General features: G+C 41.4%; 1 protein-coding gene across 2 annotated transcripts in view; it reads left to right on the forward strand.

Annotated features, from left to right (window-relative positions):
- Positions 1-25564, forward strand: part of hira (histone cell cycle regulator a) — a 27824-nt gene continuing 2260 nt past the window's right edge. For both annotated transcript variants that reach the window (XR_013283558.1, XM_077521669.1), the window contains exons 1-23: positions 1-236; positions 1310-1372; positions 1436-1546; positions 4524-4614; positions 5711-5805; positions 7084-7179; positions 8890-9050; positions 10572-10739; positions 11785-11898; positions 12348-12418; positions 12878-12983; positions 13065-13283; positions 13390-13475; positions 17225-17602; positions 19139-19367; positions 19964-20089; positions 20151-20299; positions 20369-20530; positions 21857-21915; positions 22009-22114; positions 22244-22366; positions 22450-22613; positions 25215-25303. Coding sequence is in view for 1 of the 2 variants with exons in the window: in XM_077521669.1 (XP_077377795.1) it covers positions 200-236; positions 1310-1372; positions 1436-1546; positions 4524-4614; positions 5711-5805; positions 7084-7179; positions 8890-9050; positions 10572-10739; positions 11785-11898; positions 12348-12418; positions 12878-12983; positions 13065-13283; positions 13390-13475; positions 17225-17602; positions 19139-19367; positions 19964-20089; positions 20151-20299; positions 20369-20530; positions 21857-21915; positions 22009-22114; positions 22244-22366; positions 22450-22613; positions 25215-25303 (3003 nt within the window). In the remaining variant the exon portion in view is untranslated. The remainder of the gene's footprint in view (positions 237-1309; positions 1373-1435; positions 1547-4523; positions 4615-5710; positions 5806-7083; positions 7180-8889; positions 9051-10571; positions 10740-11784; positions 11899-12347; positions 12419-12877; positions 12984-13064; positions 13284-13389; positions 13476-17224; positions 17603-19138; positions 19368-19963; positions 20090-20150; positions 20300-20368; positions 20531-21856; positions 21916-22008; positions 22115-22243; positions 22367-22449; positions 22614-25214; positions 25304-25564) is intronic.

Consider the following 25564-nt stretch of genomic DNA (forward strand, 5'->3'; position numbering starts at 1 on the left):
TTCCGGTCCTGCGAGGCGGCGTTGGTGTCACTTTGTCTGTCGTCCGGCTCGCTTCGGCGGGGATGCTGTAAGGAGCGATGGAGTTGAAGCCCCCCCAAAACACTCCCGCGTCGGCCGGAGTTTGCGAGATATAAAAAGGCGGACGCCGAGTCGATGATAAATTGATAATTAAGATTAAAAAAATAAATAAAAAATAAAGATGAAGCTGCTGAAGCCGAGCTGGGTGAGCCACAACGGTAAGTAAGCGAATCTCTGGGATCAAGTTGGGAGGCTTTTGTTGTTACCGTCGGCAGGGTCTCCCGAGGGGAGTGATGGCGAGTGAGCCGGTGAACGTTCACACCGGGTGCCACTTCAAGTTGAAGCCCGTGGGTAGATTTTGGGCACGAAACAGCAAATTGGGTTCTCCCTCTAGCACAAATGTTTGCTAACCCTATTTACCTACCTAGCTTAGTTAGCCCCCTCCCGGCTAGCTTTTGGCGTTAGCCAACACGGCTAACTCCTGTCACTTTGCTGAGTTAGCAATTAGCATGCTTAACGTCAAGCACGCTTGGGCCGTTTTCAGTTAAAAAGTCTTTATCTGGGTGTCCTAGCAACGTGATAGTTTTTACTCCTTTTTGTTAATGGTTTATCTTACAAGTGAAGCACACGTGACTCACACCACCCCTCAACAAAGACATCATAAGGAGTGTATGTTCCCTGGTACAGGCAGCACTTCATACACTTGTCAATTAGTGAGCAGATCTGTGCATTGGTGCATGCAGCATAGCCCCATCAGTCATCAGCAGTCAACAATGTGCTACTTATCATAAGCATTAGTCAGAGATCAGCTAGAGCTTTTTACTCAGTTTTGCTTACCTTTTGGTTTCATGCTAGCACTTTTGGGCCACTTCAGTTAGAAAGGCTATTATTAACTCCTTTTATTAGTAATTAATCAACAAGTCAAGCACACCTGAGCCCCCCAAACAAAGACAAACGCAGTAAATCTGCTGCTAACTTTAAATTTGTTCCTCATAAGGAGGTTTTACTGTGGTTGGCCCCCTAGCCAACAAGCTTTTGACGTTACCCAACAAAGCTAACTGCTGTCACTTTGCGAAGTTATCGGTAGCTATTACCATGCTCAACAAACAGCAAATTTAGACCATTTAAAGTTAGAAAGCCTTAATATTTGTGTGAACCTTTTTATTAGCCTTTCTACTTGTTTTGATTATACAGTGTTGTGACAAACTTTCCTCTAATTACACACACCCTTTTCTTTAATACGTCTCCTTTTAAGTATTTTTTTTTTCTTTTTTTTTTTTTTTTCTGGCAGGCAAACCCATCTTTTCTGTTGACATTCACCCGGATGGAACCAAATTTGCAACTGGAGGGCAAGGTAACTAAATGAACACACACGAGAAGTTAAGGAATGATATAATAAATCATTTATGTTCATCAGGGGAGGATTCGGGGAAGGTGATGATCTGGAACATGGCGCCTGTCCTCCGTGAGGAAGATGAGAAGAATGAGAATGTTCCCAAAATGCTTTGCCAGATGGACAATCATCTAGGTAATGTATTTTTTTTAATGAAAAGTAAATAACGCTGTTCATTTCGGTGCATGCATCTTGGCCACCAGGAGGTAATATAATACAGTGTTCCCTCTTTCGCGAACTCGCTGTTTCGCGGATTTTTTTACAGCGTTTTTTTTATTTATTTATTTATTTTTTAATTTTTATTTTTTTTAAATAACGTGCTTTTTGGCTTGTTTATTTTCTTTGTCTTTCCGCGGCCGTATCTCTCGAACCCCACGTCTGACTGGAGACATACGGGCATCCGCAGATTCATCTCAACGAGACTTTTCCGACAGTGCCTGTCCCGTCATTCCACAACATTGCATTCTGGAGATAGAAAATATATACTGTGCTCTATAACAAGTAAATAAAAAACAACAACAACATACTTTTAATGGGGAAAAAATGACTAAATGTAAAAAAAACAATCGATGAATGAAAAAACATTGATAATAAATGAATAATCATACCAAAACAAAAAAATGAATAAAAATAAATAAATATATATATATATATATATATATATATATATATATATATATATATATATATACTGTGCTGTATACCAAGTACATAATAAAAATACTTTTAATGAAAAAATGACTAACTGAAAAAAAAACAAATGATGAATGAAAAAGCATTCATAATAAACTACAAATTATTCCAAAAAGAAAAAACATATATTAAATGAAAAAATTATATACTGTGCTGTGTACAGTATTGACCATTTGCACCGACGTCACGTGATCACGTGACTGCCCCACCACGGACAGCGGAAGGAAATGACGTTTGAATGGAAGTGGACGGGCCGCGTAGTGATTTAGGTACTTAGAGACTTTTATTTTACAAATGAAAAGTTATTATTGCCCATCGAGCCATGGAATCTGCTAGTTCAACTAATGTTCGCCTGTCGGCAGAAGTGGAACATTTAGTAGGTGCTCATAGAGTGCGATATTAACAGAAACTGGAGATGGCTGGTTTGAAAACAGACCCTTATCTTCTGCCCCCTGCTAATCAAATCGCCGCTTTGCCGGAATTCATGTTGCACGAACTGTATCACTATGTTGTCAATAATGTATCTCCTTACACTGGAACCGATTTAAAAGCTAATAAAAGTCTAGACGCATACCAGTTTTTTTGCTGCTGGCTGTGTCTGCAACGAGATGCTACGGTCACACCCGAGGGACAATCTATCCCGTAATGGCAAAGGTAAAACTTGTTTATCATGCATCATTTTTTTAAATGTTATTTTTACACATTCTGTCCTATATTGAAACACTGTGGTTATGTCAAGTATGCATCAAGTATTTTCAGTCAGATGCACTTAATAGTTTTGATTGAAGAAAATACTTTTAAAAACTATGTTGTGTGTGCAGTTGGAGTGGACGCTAACTACGTGGCTCAAGCCACATTCATATTAACGATTGTTAATGTGATTTGAAACACGTAATTCAACATCCCTGTTACAAACGTAGTTAGAGTGTAGGTAGTAAGTGTGCATTTACGAGTAAAATGTATGAACATTGATCTACTAACCTCGTAAAAAATACTCGCTGAAAATCCGTGAATGCTTTGTTGGTTGTTAGTCCTTTCTGTCGACTGCCGCTATCCATCGACGTCTTTTGTCTTCATTAGTAGGTATTTGGTAAAAAGCAACATTTGGTTTACTCCCTTGTAGGGCTGGGTATCGATTCAGATTTCTAAAATTGATTCGATTTCATTCAGAAGGGCCCAATTCGATTCGTTATTTGAAGGAAAAACACTCCCGAAGTCGATGCTACCTTCCCGTTAGCATTGGCTAACTTCCGTGTTTTGTATTTAAATATACAGTGGATGTAATTCTTAACGTTGTATATTTAGTTCACAGTTAAGTCCAACTGCGGTGTCATTAAACATCTTAAACGACGCTTCGGGACAACAGCAGAATAACCGGAATAACATATGCTACACACTTGCTAGTTGCTAATGCTACGCAAGCAAAATGGTGCATTCAGGGTACTTTCACAGCATCGGAAACTTCGACTTTTTTCGATGACAATTTAAGGGGAAAATATTCAGCCATTTAGCTCAATTGGCCGATTGTTTTGGCCGATATTTGAAGGCCAATAATCGGCCAATTGTAATCGGCGGCCGATTAACTGCCCTATTTGGCACATTAATTTACGGGGGGGAATAAAAACTGTATTAAAAGTATCAATTCATGGTTTTATGAATCGATATTGGGCTATGAAAAGGAATATCGATTCGATATCGATATATTGATATTTTAGACCCAGCCCTACTCCCTTGTCTGTTTGTACAACCGACCGCACAGAAAGATATGGCCATTTTATAATTGAATCGACTAGACAAAGGACTTCACGCTGTACAAGTTTCGATTGTTATAATCCAGGCAAGTGGTTCTTTTGCCGTCCAGCGTTCAGGAGGGGGCGTTCCCATGGGGGTAAGTGACCACACGTGCAAATGGTCAATACTGTAATAAGTACATTAAAAAACATACTTTTAATGGAAAAATGAATGTAAATGAAAAAAAGAACATGTGATGAATGAAAAAGCATTTATAATAAAGTAAAAATCATACCAAAACAAAAAAAACATAGCCTATAGCCAATGAAAAAAAATATATATAATTAACGGGAATTTATTTTTATTTTTTATTTTTATTATTATTAACGCGGATATCCATTATCGCAGGTAGTTTTTGGAACGCAGCACCCGCGATAAACGAGGGAACACTGTGCATGCATACACATGGCTCACAGCTTCTCACAGTAATTTGGTAATTTTCTGCAAAGGATAAAGAATATATAATAATCATCTTTAAAATGCCTTTAAGTAAGGTTTTATTGTCTTACATGTTGTTGCACCATTTGGGTTAAAATAGCTGTTGTTTGTGGATGCTAGCTTCGTTTGCCTGTTTGTGGCATTTTGCATCCTGTGAGAAAAATCCGATTAAACTTTTTATTTTGTGCAGCTTGCGTGAACTGCGTGCGCTGGTCCAACAATGGGCATTACCTGGCGTCCGGTGGGGACGACAAGTTGGTGATGGTGTGGAAACGAGCTGCGTACGTACACGCACACACAAACATGAAATATGCTACCTCAACTGAACTATGAACATTGGATTAGGTTAGCCAGCCGCAAGCCTGAGCTCACAACAGCCAACGCTACACTCTCATTCGCTGACACCCACGTCACTCACCTGTCTAGGCCCCGCCCTATAAGGTCACGCACACTCAAAAGTCACAGATATTACAGCATGGAACGAAAAAAAGTCGAAAAAAGACATTTTAGTTGACTAAATTGACAGTTTAGTCGATATTGTCCTTCAGCGTACATTTCAACTTTTATACAGAAAATTATAACAAACCTATTTGTGACTGTAGTTTAACACGCAAGACACATTTAATACAACAGTGTCTTTATTAATTGCTTCAGTGAAACATGTTGAACTGACAATAATATATCTTAGTTTTCACCCAAATTACAGCTGCATAATGAATGTAAAAAAAAAAAAAAAAGAAATGTTTGAACATTAAATAAAGTGCAGTGAACAGTTTCTGAGTGGTTATTTTCTCCAACCCGCGTTTCATTCCTTTTGATTGGACGGTATGAATTTTCATCACTGTGTTCTTTTTATTTTAGTCATTGACGAAATTGTCAGTCAATTTTAGTTATCGTTTTCATCTCAATGAATGGCTTTTGTTTTCGTTTAATTTTCGTCTGAAAAAAAATTTGTGATGAAAAATATGCCAAAAATTTTTCGTCGACAAAATGAACGCTGATTTATCCGATTAAACTATGGGATAATCAACAGAATAAATGTTGTAAAAATTAGGGCCTGATGGATATGACTTTTTTTATTTTTATTTATTTATTTTTTATTTTTTGCTGATGCTGATTACAATATTTGTTAGAATAAATTCTGCATTCTGACATATTGCAACCTTGTTTTCAACTAAGATATAATATCAGGCAGAACATTTAGCACATTTTACAGTACTTTGACCCTTAGTATTCGTTTAACTTCACACAAGAGAAAAATCTGCATTTTTTTTTTTTTTGTGAGGAAGGGGTTTAAATGTCATTATCTTTGTCTTATGTTGTAATGTTAAAAAAAAATGGCAGTAGTAAAAATCCTGACCCTGATGTGATGTTTAGATTCATTGGTCCGAGCACGGTGTTTGGCTCGAGCAGCAAACTGGCCAATGTGGAGCAGTGGAGATGTGTCACCATTCTGAGGAACCACACCGGAGGTTAGTCAAATTTGCACATCACAAAAGCCACAACATTTTATTAACTAATTCACTCCCAGCCATTTTCACAGAAGCAATCCCGTTCGCTGTTTTACTGGATTTTGACTGATTTTGCAAGGACCACAGAATATTGTGTTCTATTGCTATAAAAACATGGTTATCAAAAGAAAAGATTAAAGTCTCTTCTTTCATCAAGAAAAAAAGTCTATTTATATCTGTTTCCGTTTTGCAGCAATTAATATTAGAATATAGCTAAGTTTAGGGCGGCACGGTAGTCGAGTGGTTAGCACGTTCGCTTCCCAGTTCTGAGGTCTCCGGTTCGAGTCCAGGCTCGGACCTTCCTGGGTGGAGTTTGCATGTTCTCCCCGTGCCCGCGTGGGTCTTCTCCGGGTACTCCGGTCTCCTCCCACATTCCAAAGACATGCATGGCAGGTTAATTGGGCGCTCCGAATTGTCCCTAGGGTGTGCGTGTGCGTGTGAGTGTGGATGGTTGTTCGTCTCTGTGTGCCCTGCGATTGGCTGGCAACCAGTCCAGGGTGTCCCCTGCCTACTGCCCAGAGCCAGCTGAGATAGGCTCCAGCAGCCCCCGCGACCCTTGTGAGGAATAAGCGGTCAAGAAAATGGATGGATGGATAGCAAAGTTTAATCATTTTTCACAAATCAATTTATTTAGAATTGTGAGCAATTGAGCTTTTTTTTTTTTTTTCAACATGGCCCTGGTTGTTCTCCTTTGCTCTGCTACCACCTGCTGGTCGTTTGTGTAATAACTACCATTTCTTCACCCGTTCTTTGCAGTTGAGAGGCTGCATCAAAGCCTTCTGTATGCGCTAGCATAGGGGTGGCCAAGTTCGGTCCTCGAGAGCCCCTATCCAGCCTATTTTCCATGTCTCCGTCCTTCAGTGCAGCTGAATCTAATGATCAGCTAATCAGCAAGCCTTGCAGAAGCCTGATAACGATCCTGATCATGAATCAGGTGTGTTAGTGGAGAGAAACATGGAAAACAGGCTGGATAGGGGCTCTCGAGGACCGAACTTGGCCACCCCTGTGGTCTAGCATTAAAAACAAACAAAAAAAACGTAGAATTACGTCTTTGGGACACTAAAACATATAAAATAACGTATGAATGTGTTATTTATACATTTTTGGGATCAAATGAGTTAAAGTAGACAGAATTTTATTTTTATTTTTCTTCTTCCTTTGGCACTCGAGAGACACCACTGTTTGTTTACAAGACAAAAAAAAAATCAATTTTACATGATGATCATGGCATTTGTGTAGATGTGATGGATGTCGCCTGGTCTCCCCACGACGTGTGGCTGGCGTCATGCAGCGTGGACAACACTATCGTCATCTGGAATGCACGCAAATTCCCCGGTAAGAGAAGGGGAAAGCCAGTTGGTGTTGCTGGGCAAACAGTTATTTATTTATTTAATTATTTTTAGCTCAAAAACACATTTTGCAGATGGCATGGAATGGAAGCGGCTTTGAAAAGTTCAGACTTTCTCAGCTGTGCGGGGGTAGTGTTCATTTTATCCGCCATTTTAAAATTTTGTTTCAGTTTTTGTCCAGTTTTAATCATGCTTGTTAGTTTTTTTTATTATAGTCAACCTCATCCCATTTTTATTTAGTCCATTTTTAGTCGACTCTAAATTCTAGCATTTTAGTCTTTATTTTAGTCCAAGAACCTTTTCAGATCTAAAACTATTTCACACAAATGTTTCTTTCATCTTTTTGATGAAAAACAACTTGACACACAATTACTGTATATCAACAAGTAGCAAATATGGCTCCATGCTATGAGCCAGGCGATTTCCAGCATTTTAACTCAAAAGATAAATTTTCTCCACAACAGGGACTTTGACACTATTTTTTTGTTTAGTGACGCTCTGTGAATTAGGATTTAATGTGACAAAGGCTTTGATCATTCACATGATCCTTGAAAATGTTCTTTTTCATCTGATTCCGTCACATTTCATTGTAATTTTATACACCGGCAACCCATTGAAAAGAGATACAATGCTGCCATCTGCTGGCCATAGTTAGTGGCCGTTTTTGATTCCACAACCCATTGACCAGGAAGCGCTGCACTTAGATATTGTGCTGCCAATTGATATTAAAAAAAATAAATGTAGTTGACGTCATTTAACGTTTATGGCGGCATACATTTTGATTTTTCTAATCGTTATTAAACGTTTTTGGCGGTCAAAGAGTTAATAAACAATAACATGGACTAAATCAGTCTGCATTTTCATCAAGTAATGAAGACAAGACGAAAATGTCCTTCACTTCACAAAAACTGGACTAAAATCTAACGGACATTTTAGTTGATGAACAAAAACTAGACGAAAATTATGTGATTTTAGTCAAATCTTGTCTGCTAGTCTGTCACATCTGTGACACTGTCATGTGACACACAGCACAAACACATGGTTTGATTTATTGGTTTTGAACATATAAATGCATTACAAATGTAAAATACAAGTTGTAGTAAAAATAAGTTAAAGGAAGAACGAAAAAAATGTCATGGGACAGAGGGGAGGTGGATTTATGGTGAAAGGTTAGAAAAAAAAAGTAAATTATAGTTTTAATTTAACATGAATCCAACGGCGAAACGTTCCAACAACAATGCGACTACTAACTAATGCTGGCTAACTTTCTAGCTAATAGCATAGAGCCATAGTAGCCATTCTAATTGTGTGTGAAGTTGTTTTCCATCAAAAATATTTTTATGTAAAATAGTTTTAGTTCAGAAAATGTTCAATATAATCCGCTGACAAAAAAAAAAAATATATATATATATACAGGGGTAAAATAGCAGAAAGAGGATTTTACAAAATCCTACAATTTTTGTCACGTCTTTATTCATGAACTAAAATGTCCAGAAATTTTAGTCACATTTTTTATTAAGTGAAATACATTTTCGTCTCGTTTTCATTAGTCGACGAAAATCCCAGTTATCGTTTATGAATGAGGGTTTTTAAGTCTCGTCTAGTTTTAGTCCACTGAAAAACGTGTGTTGACGAAAGTATTTTTGTCAAGTTTTCGTTGATGAAATTAACACTAGTGGGCCTGGCGCCTCCTCAGAGATGGTGATGTGCCTGCGGGGCCACACTGGCCTGGTCAAGGGCCTGACGTGGGACCCGGTGGGCAAATATATCGCCTCACAGGCCGACGACCATAGCCTGAAAGTGTGGCGGACCGTGGACTGGCAGATGGAGGCCAACATCACCAAGCCTTTCAGCGAGGTAGGCAGCACGACAATGAGGATTATTATTATGTGGTGTTCACAGGTTGTTGGGAATTTTATTTTTTGTTTTTTTTTTGGCTCAAAAAAAGAATAAAAGCGCGCATCAAGAAAGTACCCAGGGAGGGACTGAACTCACAAACCAGGCTCCGGCCTCTAAAGCCATACACATTCAAAGTTACAAAAAGTGTGAGTGTGAAGATTATGTACAAATTACAAAAGTTGACAAAATGAATATTTGTACCTGCACCTCAAATACATATTTTCTATTGGTGTTTTTGTTGAGTCTAAAAATTAGGGCCCGACCGATGTGCATTTTTTTAGGCTGATGCCGATACCGATTATTGGCAGAAAAAAAATACAGATTACCGATTAATCTGACGATTAGTTAAAAACTTATATAAAGCAAAAAATTAACCCCTTCCCCAATTTTTTTAATTTCAATGGATTCCACTTGCGCACAAATTTTGACTATTAACCTTCTCTGCTTTGAATGACAAGTCCATATAAAAAAAAATTCATGAAGTATACAAGGTTATTGTATACATAAATCTATAATTTGTGTCGTAATAAAACCATTCTTACTTGTTTACAACTGCTGTAAAGCATTAACCTTTTCTTTTATACGTTTTTACCTTGTGTTATTTTCACAAGTCTAAGTGCATCCTTGAATTTTGAAGAAATGAGTCTTTGAATCCTTGAAATATCAACTTTATGATAGAAATGGTAGAACTTGAAAGGACAATGACAAAATAAAAACAAGAATAGAAGAAACCAAAATAATAACAACTGAAAAAACAGAATAAATACTGACTGTTCCTGTTTGTTTTGGCCTCTTGGGCGCAGTGTGGTACCGTGCATCCATGCATGGCGTACTCGCTTTAAGTGAGTACGGAAGAAAGTTGCGATTGACTTCTATTAAAATAGCTAGTTTTTCACACCGTGGGAAGAATTTGTGCCTTTGCGTAGTATTATCTCATCTGTGGCTATGTGTTCCCACAAGATTTTGTTATTTAAAGGAAAAACACTCCCGAATTCGATTCTAACTTCCTGTTAACATTTGCTACCTTCCTGCTAGCGCTAGGCTAGCAATGTTTTAAAAACGAAGCATGTTTTGTCCTTAAATATAGGCTACAGTGGATGTAATTCTTAACGTTGTGTATTTACTAGTAGTTTTACAGTTAAATCAAACTGCAATGTCATTAAACAGCTTTAAAGGACGCTTAGGGACAACAGAATAACCAGAATAACATACGCTCCAAACTTGCTAGTTGCTAATGCTACGCAAGCAAAATGGTGCAATGGGTACTTTCACAGTGTTGGTAACTTCACTTTTCTTCGTTAACGTTTTCAGGGGAAAATAATCAGCCATTTGGCCCAATTGGCTGATTGTTTTGGCCGATGTTTGAAGGCCAACAATCGGTTGATTAAAAATATTTCATATCTATAGCATTAAAAGATATGCAGGAAAATCGTTGCTGGTTGTTGTCTTGATCAGCACTTTTTGTGTGCCGTACGCAAGTGTGGTGGCACCACGCACGTCCTGCGCCTGTCGTGGTCGCCCGACGGCCAGTACCTGGTGTCTGCGCACGCCATGAACAACTCGGGACCCACGGCACAGATTGTGGAGCGAGACGGCTGGAAAACCAACATGGACTTTGTGGGCCACCGCAAAGCCGTCACGGTGGTGGTGAGTCTTGAGACACGCGTACAGACGCAAAAATTGCAGGATGTATTTTTTATTTATTTATTTATTTTTTTGACACAAACAGCTTCTAATTAGCAGATTAGCATCTTAGCCTGTTCACAATGGCCAGTAGTTTCCAAATCTCTGGGTACCCCACGATACGATACGATCTGCGATACAAGGCTCACGATAATGATTATCTCACGATATGACGATACCATGATTATCAATATATTGGTCAGGTAATAAATCCACGATAATCTACGATGAAACGAATAATAACATAATAATAATAATAATAATAATAATAACAACAATAATTTAATATACACGATAAATGAAAATAAAATAAAAGATAATTCATGACATAATAATAAAAATAATTAAAAAATAATAAAATAAATAATATATAATAATAATAATAAAACTAAGCTCTTCTTCACCCGAAAACTTCCGTCCATTTCCCTGCCACTCTTATGAGGCACGCCAAGTAATTGCTCAACGAGTCATGAACAATGGAGCCGTTGTAGTGGCTGTATATTAATGACAAATATCGCGATACTTGCGTAGGTGTATCGCTAATCTATCTGATTTTGATACCGGTATGTCGTCATACTCCTACTGGATTCAGTCTGAAATTGAATTTTCTGCATTCAGCAGCTTTAAGTAGACATTCGCAACAAAAAAAAAAACGTTTGCGCGAGCATGCAGCTGAACACAAATCCTCATGTTAATGATATAATAATGTGCCTGTTATCAGAAGCCAGCACTAGTCATTGCTAATATTACTGCTCTGCTCAGCTTTTAGGCTTGTTAGTGCATGTAGTCCACTTTTATGGATTATGGATCTTCACACAGCCTTGCTGCTAAGTCAAGGGCAGGGAAACACAAATGTGGAGGTGGGCTTATGTAAATTGGCACCACTCTTGCTTTTACAAAAGATCCACAATTGTTTTGTTTTGGGGGTTTTTTCTTCTCCTGTCCACATGTGTTTGCTGTAGAGGACATTTTGTTGTTTGTTTGTTTGTTTGTTTTTTATGGTGTGTAGAAATTCAACCCAAAGATCTTCAAGAAGAAGCAGAAGAATGGCAGCTCGTCGAAGCCCAGTTGTCCGTACTGCTGCTGCGCCGTCGGCAGCAAGGACCGCTCGCTCTCCGTCTGGGTCAGTACAAATTGTTGACAACACAACATTATGCATTATGCAAAAGGTAAATGTACCCAAGAGTAGAATGAACCATTTACCTAAGTAAAATGTTAAAAGTGCAGACTCTGAAATCCACTTAGGTGCAAAGGTCAAGGTGATGTTTTTTGTTTTTTTTTTAAACTCTTTATTACTGTCATTTATATACAAAACATGTTTTGATAACTTGGCCGTGACAATCGTCCTTTGCATGAGGACTTTTTATGAGATGTTTTGGAGCCCCCGGCGAACGGACCTGTTTGCCTAAACTGTAATTGTTCTCAGAATTGTCTTTTAATGCACTCGATTCACTTTCCTCCATGTCACCGCTTTCTTAAATCATAATCTAGATTGTAGTTTACCCCTTTCTCTACAGTTTTTTGTTGTTGTTGTTGGCAGTAACAGTATTTCTTCCTCATGTGCATCTCCAGCTGACCTCCCTTAAGCGCCCCCTGGTGGTCATCCACGATTTGTTTGACAAATCCATCATGGACATTTCCTGGTGAGTTTTTCCACACATTGATGGATGGATGGATGGATGGATGCATTGATTGATGGACAGATGGATGGATGGATAAATTTATTGATTGATGAGTGCATTGATTGATTGATTGATTGATTGATTGATTGATTGATTGATTGATTGATTGATTGATAGTATCTGACCAAATTGTCTCAGTGCTAATGTTGGCTGCCTGCTGTTCCACCAATCGTCTGTTGGTGGTCTCAAGGTGTATGAAGTTAATTCCACATATCACATATTTGCATCATAATTAATGTCTTTACACCTTTAATTTAGCATGTTGCCATGTTGTCACCATCAGGATGATTTGGGCTATAATTTTAAAAAGGTCACGATATGTAAAACTGTAATCTAACATTTTGACATTGTATTTAATACCCCTTACACTTCTGTTTTCAGTTCCTCTCATTAAATCTTTATTTTGTGTGTGTGTTTCAGGACTTTGACAGGTTTGGGCATGTTGGTGTGTTCCATGGATGGTACCGTGGCCTACCTGGACTTCTCATTGGACGAACTAGGAGACCCGCTCAGCGAGGAGGAGAAGGTTCGACGACCACCGTCTATAGTCTGCCCTAGTCCTGCAGAATCCAGAACCCAATGATGAAAATGCTCCTCTTTTTCTTAGAACACTATCCACCAGAACATCTACGGCAAAAGTCTGGCCATCACCAGCACACAGGAGCCGCAGCTGGCCACCACCATTATCGAGAACCCGGAGATGCTCAAATACCAGCAGGAGAGGCAAAGCTCGGCCCACAACAACTCTGCAGTGGTCGGCGCAGATTCCTCGGCGCCCAAGCTCAACAGCGTGATGAACGGAGAGTCTCTGGAGGACATCAGGAAGGTGAGCGGGACCCCCTTTTTATTTTTTTTATTTTTATTTTTTATTTTTTGGCCACAGAAGCTCGGTCACGCTTCCCCACTTGCTTGACTTCCTGATGTTCTTGTAGAACCTGCTGAAGAAGCAGGTGGAGACTCGAACCGCTGACGGCAGAAGACGGATCACGCCGCTGTGTATCGCTCAGCTGGACACCGGGTAGGGATTATTTTTTATTTATTTTTGTATTTTTTGGGGGAGTTGCGTCCAAGCTTGCAAGTGGCAAAGAAACGAGACTACGGCTGCGATGCTCACAACTTTACACCAATTGGCAAACTGTTACAAGTTGTTTGGACTGAAAAATAGCAGCGAAATACAAGGGCATGCAACTCCTCTTTCTCTGATTGGTCAATCCTGGATGGGCAGCTCTCTAATCGTGTCATAGATTTGCACTTTTTCCGCTCAGAATTTTGTCAACAGCGGCGCTCGACAACTGGGGTGGGGTACATTAACTTTGCGCTGTACCTAAAGGCGTTATTGCTGCATGCTTGCTAAAACAAACGGGTTGCAGGAGCAAAGCAGTGACAGGTTCTACTGTATTCAACAATTTAACAATGTACTTGCGTTATTTTATGATCAGTCTTCATTCACAAATTCATCAATGTCCTTATCTTCTGTATCTGAATTGAACAGCTGAGCGATTTCTCCTTCAAACATGCCAGGTTCCCGCTCGTCATTATCGGAGTCAATTTTGTTGCCGTGCGGCTGTTTAGCAATAATGCCGGCTTTTGCGAGCTTAGGCGTCCACAATCTATTCACATATGGTGGTGTACTCACCCGATGTTGCCTCCCAGTTTGGTGAAAGTGTGTTCGCCATCTCTCATTCAGCGTACAGGCTGCTCGGAACTTAATATGAACGTCAAGTTTACAGCAATGTCCAGCAGTTGGAGACTTTGAGTTCCTTCGTTAATCCTCCCAGAATGATGACAAGCTCCCCCCGTGATTACACCGCGCGTGAGCGTTGTGGAGCCGCTCCGCTCCGTCTTGACTGCGTGCTCGGCGGACACGTCAATTTTGATTTTGTTTTCTTGCTTCCCCCACCGATGTAGAATTATCTCGTGCCTTCATGTACAAACCCGTAACTGATTGCAGTTTAAATTGTGCTTTGTAAGCATGTGTCTTCGCTGATCCCATTTTACGGACTCCTTGGCCAAACCGATGTTTAACAGTGCAAATACCGGCAGTATTTTGTTATCCGTTCCTGCTCGGTCTCGCGGCCACACGTCGCCAAACAGGTGGGCTCCAAACGGGGTTGACGAAATGAACTGCAGGAGCCAGGATGTCACACCGAAGTCTGCTCTTTTATGTAGTCACACATCATACGCAAGCAATTACAGTGGGTTGAGGAAGCAGCCAAGCAAGAACGAGCGCCCACCAATCAGAAATGCGCGGTGACACAGCAAAATTTGCCCTGATTCTTGACTGGAACGTCTTCAGATTTTGCGCGCATAAAAGGGGCCCCTTATTTTTTTTATTTTTTTTTATTTTTATTTATTTTTTTGCTGGCTCGAAGGGGTGGTGGGTCATATTTAGGAGCGCCGCTGCGCCGCTGCCGAATGAATACAACGAAAACGCTGGAATTTACAATATTTGGCCAGTCCTGTCCACTTTACCTAACCGATGCTAAGCTAACCGATGTCAGATGTATGTCTCTAGCATAGAACATTCGGTAAACGTTGCCGACGGCACAACACTGAGGGGCATATTCACTAAAGGTTTGCATCGCCTTTGCACGGTGCTAACCGGTAAAAATGGAGCAATCCGGGAGCGCCTAATTCACTAAACCAATCTGCCAACCAGATTGCGCCCAGTGCGCCGGTGTTATTTGCGCGTATGTAGATTAGGTAATTTGCATACATTTGACGCAAAATGTGCCCACCCCAATGCAAATGAAACTGACTCATTGATATACAGCGTCTAGTTCACTAACGCCATCGCAAGAAGCCACATGGAGTTTGCGTGACGCAAATACCATTTATGGAAAGCATGTATTAACCTGCCGCACCCTTGATCGCGGGATCATGACAGTGCATGCCATTTGCGACACAAAATGCACGGCCCTCTCTGGCTGATCACAGAGAGAGAGAGAGAGAAAGAGAGAGGGAGCGCGAGCAAGTGAGAGAGGGAGTTTTTCTATCTTGGTATAGGACACATAACGTAACCCGGGCTGATCGCAATGGCGGGGAGGCATTTTACGATCATTTTTACGTGCCAGATGCATACTGTACGCCCATGCAACCTCTGAAAATATATTTTTTTTAAATGATTGCACCAATAATTTGTGCTTTATGAATGAATGACGTTGTTGTCGTCCTCTCTGCTCTGTACCTCTTAAAGGGATCGTTTGGATTTTTTTACATGAATCTCTATTTCATCCTCACCTCCAACAGTGTGCTATCAGCACTGACTTACCCTTGACAGTGTTCTGTGAGACGAGTTCTGGTCTGGTGTTGGACGAGAAGAAAATAGTCCGGCGAGTTGGCTGGGGCCACTTAAATAAAGCGTTTTTCTTCTAAAAACAATTTGTGTTCAAAAGAGTGATATATTTGCACACAAAACTCCCTCCTGAAAAAAAGTCAGACTCCATTACCCCCGGCCACTATTTTTCTGTTCATTCGTATTACTGCGCGGCGCCCTCTAGAGAGCTGATAGACGCGCTGCAGACAGCTGATAGTCGCGCCTTCCGCCTTCGAAAAGAGAACTTGTAGATTAGTCCACGTCTATCAGCTGCATATGGGGCGCCACGCAGTGATACGAACAAACAGAAAAATAGTGCCCGGCGGTAATGGCGTCTGACTTTTTTTCAGTAGAGAGTTTGTGATGCAAATGTATCATTCTTTTGAACGCAAATTGTTTTAGAAGAAAAACGCTTTATTTATGTGACCCCAGCCAACTCGCCGGACTATTTTCTTCTCGTCCAACACCGGACCAGAACTCGTCTCACAGAACACTGTCAAGGGTAAGTCAGTGCTGATCGCACACCACTGGAAATGAGGATGAAATATAGATTTATGTAAAAAAAAATCTGAACTATCCCTTTAATGGCACTGTAAACGCTTACTTTCGGTCCAACCTCGCTTCCTGATAATGTCATCTTTCTCGCAGCTGTTACTATAACAACCATGTTGTTGGAGCAAATCCATTGCCATGTGTGGTAAATCAGGTGCAAATTTGCTCCAAGCTGTCAGTTTTTTTGGGCGTGTTTGCGCCGGCATATGATTAGAGCAATATCCTTAGTGAATTAGGTGGGTAACTGGGCGCAGACTGCGGATTAGGGGTGTTAAAAAAAAAATCGATTCGGCGATATATCGCGATACTACATCGCGCGATTCTCGAATCGATTCAATAATCGGCAGAATCGATTTTTTTTTTTTTTTTTTTTTTTTTAAGGATTCACACCTTGAGCATGGAAGAATGTTATATGAACGGCACATTAAGCCTTAATATTTTTATTTTAATGCTGTTCAAACATGAAACAGATTACAACCTCTATAAGACTGAAATTTCAGATAAATAAATAATACATTTTCATATAAATCTTACACTCTACAAGCTTACTGATTAGTATTTTCTAAATATGAATGAAAAAAAATCGCAACAATCGACTTATAAATTCGTATCGGGATTAATCGGTATCGAATCGTGACCATTCGTATCGGGATTAATCGGTATCGAATCGAATCGTGACCTGTGAATCGTGATACGAATCGAATCGTCAGGTACTAGGCAATTCACACCCCTACTGCGGATGTAGTTGTGGTGTAATATTTGACGCTATTACCGGCCGCAACGCTTTCTTAGTGAAGATACTCCTGAGTGCTGAACCTGGCTGCCCCAGTCCCATTTCTTTATTGTCGAACTTCTCGATGAGCCGGCATAACCTATTGATTGTCCACATTCTTCGTTAGGGACTTCTCCCCGGCACTCTTCAACAGCGTTCCCATCTTGCCGTCCTCCTTGTCCAATCAGCTGCCCCCGCAGCTCAGCACCGACTCCAGCCCGGGACAGGTGGCGGCGGCCTCCTTGCAGGGGGTGTTGCGGCCCAACCTCGACCCCACGCTCGCCCCGCTGCCGCCGCCACCATCCGCCAACATGGCCCCCAAGGGCCTGGAGGACACCAGGGAGCCGGTCCTCCCGTCCGGCGTGAAGGCCAGTCTGTTACTGGCGTCCGCCTCCAAGATCGAGCCGATGAAGGCCTTGGACTCCAGGTTCACCGAGAGATCCAAGACCACGCCGGGCGTCCCTGCCGCCATCTCCTCCACTGCCGGCCTGCCGCCACTTGACAGGTTGTATTCCACTCAACTTTACCTCTCTATGAAAATAGGAACTATGGTACCAAAGACCTTAAACATATCTTTCAACCTAACGCTTCAGAACAAATAGTTTACAAAAGTAATTTGATTTTAAATCAAATGCCCCTGAAGTCTGATTATTGCTGTCATGTGCAGTGCTCCCTGGTCTGAAGAAATATTCTAATATTTTGTTTTGAGATAGGATACTTGAGTTGTCTTCAGCTGTTAGCCATAATCAGCAATATTAAAATAATAAAAGGCTTGCAATATTTCAGTTGATTTGCAATGAATCTAGAATGTATGACATTTTTGTTTTTTAATTGCATTATAGAAAATAAAGACCTTTATCATAATATTCTAATTTTCTGAGACAGTCCTGTATTAGCCGGCCGGGGCCTTGGCGACACAGTTAGACAAAGCAAAAAAAAAAAATATATATATAGCCAAAAGTTTATAAGGTTTTCAGAGAATAAACTGATGCTGTGTGGTTAATGGTGTCTTTTGATGTGTGGTTATAGTGTCTGTGATGTGTGTTTGTAGTGATTGATGATGACGACAAGGTGTCTTTGATGTGCGGTAGATGGTAGATTTGATGTGAATGGCGTGTGATTGCGTGATGTGGTTGACAGTGTCCTTAGGTGGTTTTCGTGTCTTTGATGTGCTGTCTTTGATATCTTTAATGTATGATTACTAATGTGGTTGATGGAGTCTTTGGTTTACAAAAAGCGGTTGTGTCTTTTAGGGGTGTGAATTGCCTCGTACCTGACGATTCGATTCGTATCACGATTCACAGGTCACGATTCGATTCGATACCGATTAATCCCGATACGAATTTCTAAGTCGATTGTTGCGATTTTTTTTCATTCAAATTTAGAAAATACTAATCAGTAAGCTTGTAGAGTGTAAGATTTATATGAAAATGTATTATTTATTTATCTGAAATTTCAGTCTTATAGAGGTTGTAATCTGTTTCATGTTTAAACAGCATTAAAATAAAATATTAAGGCTTAATGTTCCGTTCATATAACATTCTTCCATGCTTAAGGTGTGAATCCTAAAAAAATAAATAAATAAATAAATAAATAAATCGATTTTGCCTATTGAATCGATTCGAGAATCGCGCGATGTAGTATCGCGATATATCGCCGAATCGATTTTTTTTAACACCCCTAGTGTCTTTGATTTTGTGGTTTTGTGAATTGTGTTGTCTTTGGTTGCTGTCATGTGTTTTTTGGTGTCTTTGATGACGTGATAGTGGGTGTCTGATGTGATTTATGGTAACGTGTGGTCTTTAATGTTGTGTGTAGTTTACGTCTCATGTTGTTAGTCGTGTGGTTAATGGTTTCTTTGATATGTGGTTAATGTGTTTTGATGTCATGTCGCTAAAAACAACCTTGGAAATAAGCACAAATAGGTGCACCCCCCCCAGCTAATCGTTTTAAATAAGCACCATAGGCAAATTTGGAGGCGAATGGTGATTCGCGGTTTACGTCTTCTAACTACTTTTTCGTTCCTGATGGGCTCATTCAGGCCCAAAGACGCGGTGGCGGTGTCTGTCCCAAAGGACGTGAAGGCCAAGGAGGACACCAGCAGCGACAGTGAGGACAAGATGGCCGCCATCAACAAGAACCTGTCCCTGTGCAAGCGCAAAGCTGAGCCGCTGATGATGGACGCCGCTGAGGTGGTGGAGAAGCGCAAGAAGGGGCGGCCGCGCAAGGACAAAATGGCGCCGCCTGTGATGAGCCACTCCTTCACACAGGTAAAAAAAATAAATAAATAAAAATGGTGGGAAAATGAGAATTAAATCTCATGTCATAATGTCTTATGTCAGTGCTTCTCAATTATTTTCTGTCATGCCCACTCTAGGAAGAAGAAAACATCTCGCGCCCCCCCAAACCCCCCACACCACCTACGCTTCGTCATAATTCCTCGTCTTAGCTTTCGGGCGACTTTCGTTTGTCTCTTTATCGCCGTCTCTCTCCGACTGTGTTCTCATCCCTGTTAAATATTTTTTTCATGGTGTCACTTGAGGGTCTATTACACTTCGTGCCTACACTTCATAATACTTTGTACTGTGTGCAAAGCGCGCATGCTCTGTGCAAAAAAAAAACCTACACCACCGAGCGAATGCTTCCTGCGCACACTCTGCCAATGACAGCGCCACTGCCCCCCAATGTAGTGGAGGTACAATTGCACTTTATTCTGAGACGGTAAAAAAAATAAAAATAAAAAAGCATGTTCCCCGGGGTCAAACGCTCCCCCCTTGACGAAGCCTCGCGCCACCCTGGGGGGGCCTGCCCCACTATTTGAGAAGCACTGCCTTATGTTAAGTTTAAAACATTTTTTTTTCTTCAGTTAACTTCTCCCCCGGAACGGGAGCCCATCAGGGTGGCGGCCGCGGTGGTGGTGCCGCCCATTCCGGCTCCAGCAGCCGTCCTCAAGCTGCCAACGCCGAGCTTCCAGAAAGCCTTCAACCTACAGGTGACAGCAAGATGCTCAAAAAATGGGACAGGTGCGCTGACGTGCGTGTGCGCACTCGCAGGTGAGCATGGAGCCGGCACTCTTCCTGGAGGTAGAGAACGAGGTGACGTCGGCGGCCGGCTCCCGGCTCAGTCAGCTGTGCTGCTCCCGAGACGGACGCGAGTGGAACACGCTGCTGCCCAGCTCGGTGATGGCCGCCGCGGGGAGCTGGTGAGCCTCAAGATACACCCCCCCACCCCTTGAGACGTCACGTGACCACAATCCTCTCTCCCTCCTCAGCGAGGTCCTGGCCGTGGCGTGCCAGGACCGGATGCTGTCGGTGTTCTCGTCCTACGGCCGCCGCCTCCTGCCGTCCATCCAGTTGCCGTCACCCGTGTCCGCCCTCAGCTGCTCGGCCCACTTCGTCATGGCACTGACCGCCGGGGCCACACTCTCTGTGTGGTCAGTTCAACAATGTGCTTGACGGTGTCTTTGAGGGCAAGCTTGTGTGGTTGATGAAGTCTTTGACGCATGTATGATTGTCATGTTTGATGCCATCTCTGAAGTTGCGAGGTCAGTCTTCATGAGTTATCTAAACGATGAGTTATCAAAAATAATTATCAAGTAATTTTATAATTTACTAGTTGTCGATTGCTTAATCGTTATACCTCTACAATGCAATGGTTGATGTGACTTTATTGCTGTGAGGTTGTTGATCTTTGATACTGTGTAGCTGATGGTGTCTTTGACAGTTATTTGATGTGTGTTTGAATGGTGTCATTGATGTTGTGGAAGTGATGGCATGCATGTGATCCTTTGGGTGGTTTATGTCGTTGATAAGATGATGTTTGTGTCTTTGATACTGTGCAGTTGATGGTGTCTTTGACACTGTTATTTGGTGTGTGTTTGATTGATGTGGAGGTGATGGCATTAATGTTATCCATTAGGTGGTTGATGTCGTTGATGAGATTATGTTTGTGTCTTTGATACTGTGCTGTTGATGGTGTCTTTGACACGGTTGTTTGATGTGTGTTTTGAATGGGGTGATTGATTTTGCGAAAGTGATGCCATTCATGTCATCCTTTAGGTAGTTGATGTCGTAGATAAGACAATGTTTGTGTCTTTGATACTGTGCTTTTGATGGTGTCTTTGAAACAGTTGTTTGATGTGTAATTGATGTTGTGAAAGTGATGTCATTCATGTCATTCGTTGGGTGGTTGATGTCGTTGATAAGATGATGTTTGTGTCTTTGATATTGTGCAGTTGTCTTTGCCTTTTTGACATGTCTGATGGTGGCGTTTTATAGATTGTCATTCATGTCATGAGGTTTATTGTGTTTTTGACGGTGTGTGGTTGATGTCTGTCATTGTTTTATACCATGTTGATGGTGTGTTACTTTGTTGTGTGGTTTGAGGGAGTCTTTGTCGTGTAGTGGATGGTGATGAAGGTCCTTGATAAGTGAGTAAAGATGTTTGAGGATGATAAAGGTTTTGTATTGAACTTAATGATGTCATTGAGGTCATTTTGTTTCAGTGCTGTATAATGAGGGTGCCTTTGATTTCGTATTTGATGATGTCATTGAGGTTATTTTGTTTCATTGTCGTATATATTGAGGGTGTCTTTGATATCTTATTTGATGATGTCTTTGTATTGAAGTTGATGTAATTGAGGTTATTTTGTTACATTGTCGCAATGTCGTATATTGAGGGTGTCTTTGATGTCTGATTTGATGTTGCCTTTGATAACGTGATTTCTGATGTTATTGACTTGCTCTGCGTCGGCCCACAGGGACGCCTATAAGCAGAAGGCTCTGGTCAAAAACGAGTCCCTGGCCACCATTTTGTCTGGTGAGACCGGCCACTTCCTGTTTCTTGTTTTGAGACGCTGCCCTCAAAGCAGCCATTTTGTTGACCCGTGTTTTTGTGTGTGTGTGTGTTTAGGTTCAGAGGTGACCGTGTCTCAATCTCTGCTGACCCAGCAGGGCGTCCCGGTCATCGGCCTGTCCAACGGCAAGTCCTTCTGCTTCAGCCCGTCTCTGGAGACGTGGTGAGACACGCAAACGAGCTCCTTTTCACTTGTCAATATTAGCCAATCACACAGCTCCGAGAAACACCAACGATTGCCAATGAATGAGTAACTAAGACTAACTCTCCTCTCATTGGCTGTCATGTTCAGGACGCTGATCGCAGATCGAGGAGATTGTCTGGCCCAATGCGCCGACTTTAGGAGCTGCCTCCCTACCCAGGATGCACCTGGCTCCTCGGGGCCTCTGGCCACCATGCAGGGACGCAACCTCAAGTAAGCCGAAACACCAAAGCTCCTTGGAAAAAAAAAAGGTACAAAAAGCACAGTGACACTCTTCTTTTTCTTCCTGATGGCAGCGCCGGCCGCATGGCGTCCCGCCTGTCGACCGCCCCACACCACCTGCAGCAGAGCATGACTCTGGCCTTCCTGGAGAACCAGCTGGCGGCGGCGCGCACGCTGCAGTCGGCGCCCGAGTATCGCTACTGGCTGCTCATCTACGCACGGTTCCTCGTCAACGAAGGTACGCAATCGTTTCATTTAGGTGCGAGCAACAGGTGGTGCAAAGTAGGGCTGGGAATCTTTGACTGTCTCACGATTCGATTACGATTTTTGGGTCTACGATTTGATTCAGAATCGATTTTCGATTCTCGATTCAAACGATTTTTGATTCAAAATTATTTGATTGACAAATGATTTCTGCTTCAATTTACAGATATGCACAACATTGTTATTATCTACTCCAGTCTGCTTTCCAAGACAAAATGACAAATAGAGCCATTAAAGTGTCTTTTTTTTATTTTTATTTTTTATTTATTTATTTATTTTTTTATTATTATCTATTAATTTTGTTTTGTAAGTGCCTTTTTCCACAAAAAAAGCATGTGGGCTACAACTGCCTTTTCCCCTTCTTCTTCATTTCTAATTTAAATAAAATCGATTTTTGGATATTATTATCGATTCGATTCGATTAATAAATGAGAATCTCGATTCTTTTATGAATCGATTTTTTGGTGCACCCCTAGTGCAAAGTTACTCATCGTTTATTTGTCTTATTAACCAACATTTTGCAGGCTTTCGCATGCCATTTGAAAATTCAGCCCCTGGATGCAGTTTGATTTAGCGGCATGAAATTTGGTTGACATTAGACCCACAAGAAGAGTCTTCAGAAACCATGTCTTAAAGGGACAGTAACATGAAAAATCAACTTTTTGGAGCTTTTAGTCGTGTTAAATTGCTAATTCATGCTTGGCAGGTTAATTGGGCACTCCAAATAGTCCCTAGCGGTGCTTGTGAGTGTGAGTGGTTGTTCGTCTCTGTGTGCCCTGCGATTGGCTGGCAACCAGTTCAGGGTGTACCCCGCCTACTGCCCGAAGCCAGCTAGGATAGGCTCCAGCACCCCCCGCGACCCTTGTGAGGAGCAAGCGGTTAAGAAAATGGATGGGTGGATGGTTTCCTTCATTCGTTCCTCTCTGAGACATTCTAGGTCATTGTGCTCTCCAAGCATCAGACCCTCCCAACCTGAGAAAATGAGCGAGTGCTCACTTTATGACATCATAGAGTGTGGACCCACCCCCTCACTGCCTCTGTGGACTAAACGCATGCCCACTTTCTCTTGAGACCTCCATGGGATAGTGACAAAAGTAGCCTCTATAAGTAAACATTCTGTCCAAATGAATTCAAAGCAATCCAGTATCCTTCACATTTGCAATGACAAAGTGCAATGATAATTGGCTGTCTTAAAATTCCACAAAGGCTCTGGCTGTCACTTGTGTCAACTACAATCAACTTTAGCATGTTGAGCCTAACTGAGCGAATAGTATAGTGGTTAGTGCGCTTGCTCTGTAAGTAGCAAGTACCCGGTTCGAGACCAGCTCATGTTGGTTTTTTGATTTTTTTTTTTTCCCCTCCCTCTTCTTCCCCTGCTCCCCTTCCTCCTCCACGATTTCTTGCGACAAGGAGCCGTCTTGTTTCAAATGTTTTATTGAAGAATTGATGGCTTGCATTCAGAGGAATGCTCAAACGCAGAGCTCCAAAAGCAGCAAGACTGCATTCGACTCGCCGGGGGTGCGGCAGTCACACGGGGAGAGGCGGGGTTTTACTGAACCGGGCGTTTTACTTCTGCGTTAGAAAACTAACCAGCTTGCACCCGCTTACAAAATGTGCACAGTTGAGTCCGACTCGAAGTCTCCACTTCAAAAAAACAAACAAACAAACAAACAAACCAAGCTTAGGCGTATGGGGGCAACCTGTTCATTTCACAGCGACAGTACACCAAGTGCCTGGGCCAAAGGTTCTGGGGAGAATTGCAGTCAAACTGCTTTTAAGATGATCAATTCCTTGAAATGAGTTTTTTTGCCATCACTGCACTGTGACACTGCTGCAATCATGTCATTAATAAATAAATAAGTGACTGCAAGCAAAAAAAAAAAAAAAGAAAACTAACCAGCAAAACCCCTAATATTTTATTGAAAATTACATTGCCATAAGATAAGATTGAATCATTATATGCATATAGTTAACTGTTGAAAGGGCTGAAAATACCGTGTTGTAATTGCTATTAAAAGACACAGGAAATTTACCTTTTTAACTCAGCATAGCCATTTTAGGCTGATTCTGGAAAAATTTTATGACTCGCCACAAGCGGGGTAGGGGGAAATAAATTGTCAAATTTGTGCCTTGAAGCCAGTTTAATTTAGAAACATCCATCTATCCATCTTCCTCCGCTTATCCGAGGTCGGGTCGCGGGGGCAGCAGCTTTAGGAGGGAAACCCAGACTTCCCTCTCCCCAGCCACTTCAACCAGCTCCACCGGCGGGATTCCAAGGCATTCCCAAGCCAGCCGAGAGACATAATCTCTTCAACGTATCCTGGGCCGTCCCCGGGGCCTCACGCCAGTTTAATTTAGAAACATGAACACTTTTTTTTTTTTTCATGTCTATTATGGTGAAAACACAGCAAATTCTCATAAACGTTTATCTCAAAGCGACCATTTTATGCTCGCTCTACCCATGTCCACTGGGCTTGTTCATCATTGTTGGCAGCTTTTAATTATTCTACATGAAAAAGTTATCAAATGAAAGAAGGGATTGAAATCTGTCATCTCGTCGGTTCCCCTTTTTTAGGCTCTGAGTTTCGGCTGCGAGACCTTTGTAAGGAGCTCCTGGGTCCCGTTCACAAGTCGGCCGCTACGGCCTGGGAGGCCACCATACTGGTAGGACACATCAAGCACTTCCTTTATCCTGGTTTTTGTTCTTGTGTCAATGCTTATTCTGCACCGCGTTTCTTTATGTGTGATATTATTCAGTAGTGATGCAGCGGATAACAAAAGTCACAGTTCGGCTCGGATCATTTTTTGGAACAGGAAAAAAAATAAATAAAATAAGATAAATCGTTCTTTGTCTTCATTTATTTTGTAAAGTGCTTGTTCCATTAAATAAAAAAATTTAAAAATAAATTCAAAATGTCTAATGTA

Source organism: Festucalex cinctus, chromosome 5 (assembly GCF_051991245.1).
Source record: "Festucalex cinctus isolate MCC-2025b chromosome 5, RoL_Fcin_1.0, whole genome shotgun sequence".
Lineage (NCBI taxonomy): Eukaryota > Metazoa > Chordata > Actinopteri > Syngnathiformes > Syngnathidae > Festucalex > Festucalex cinctus.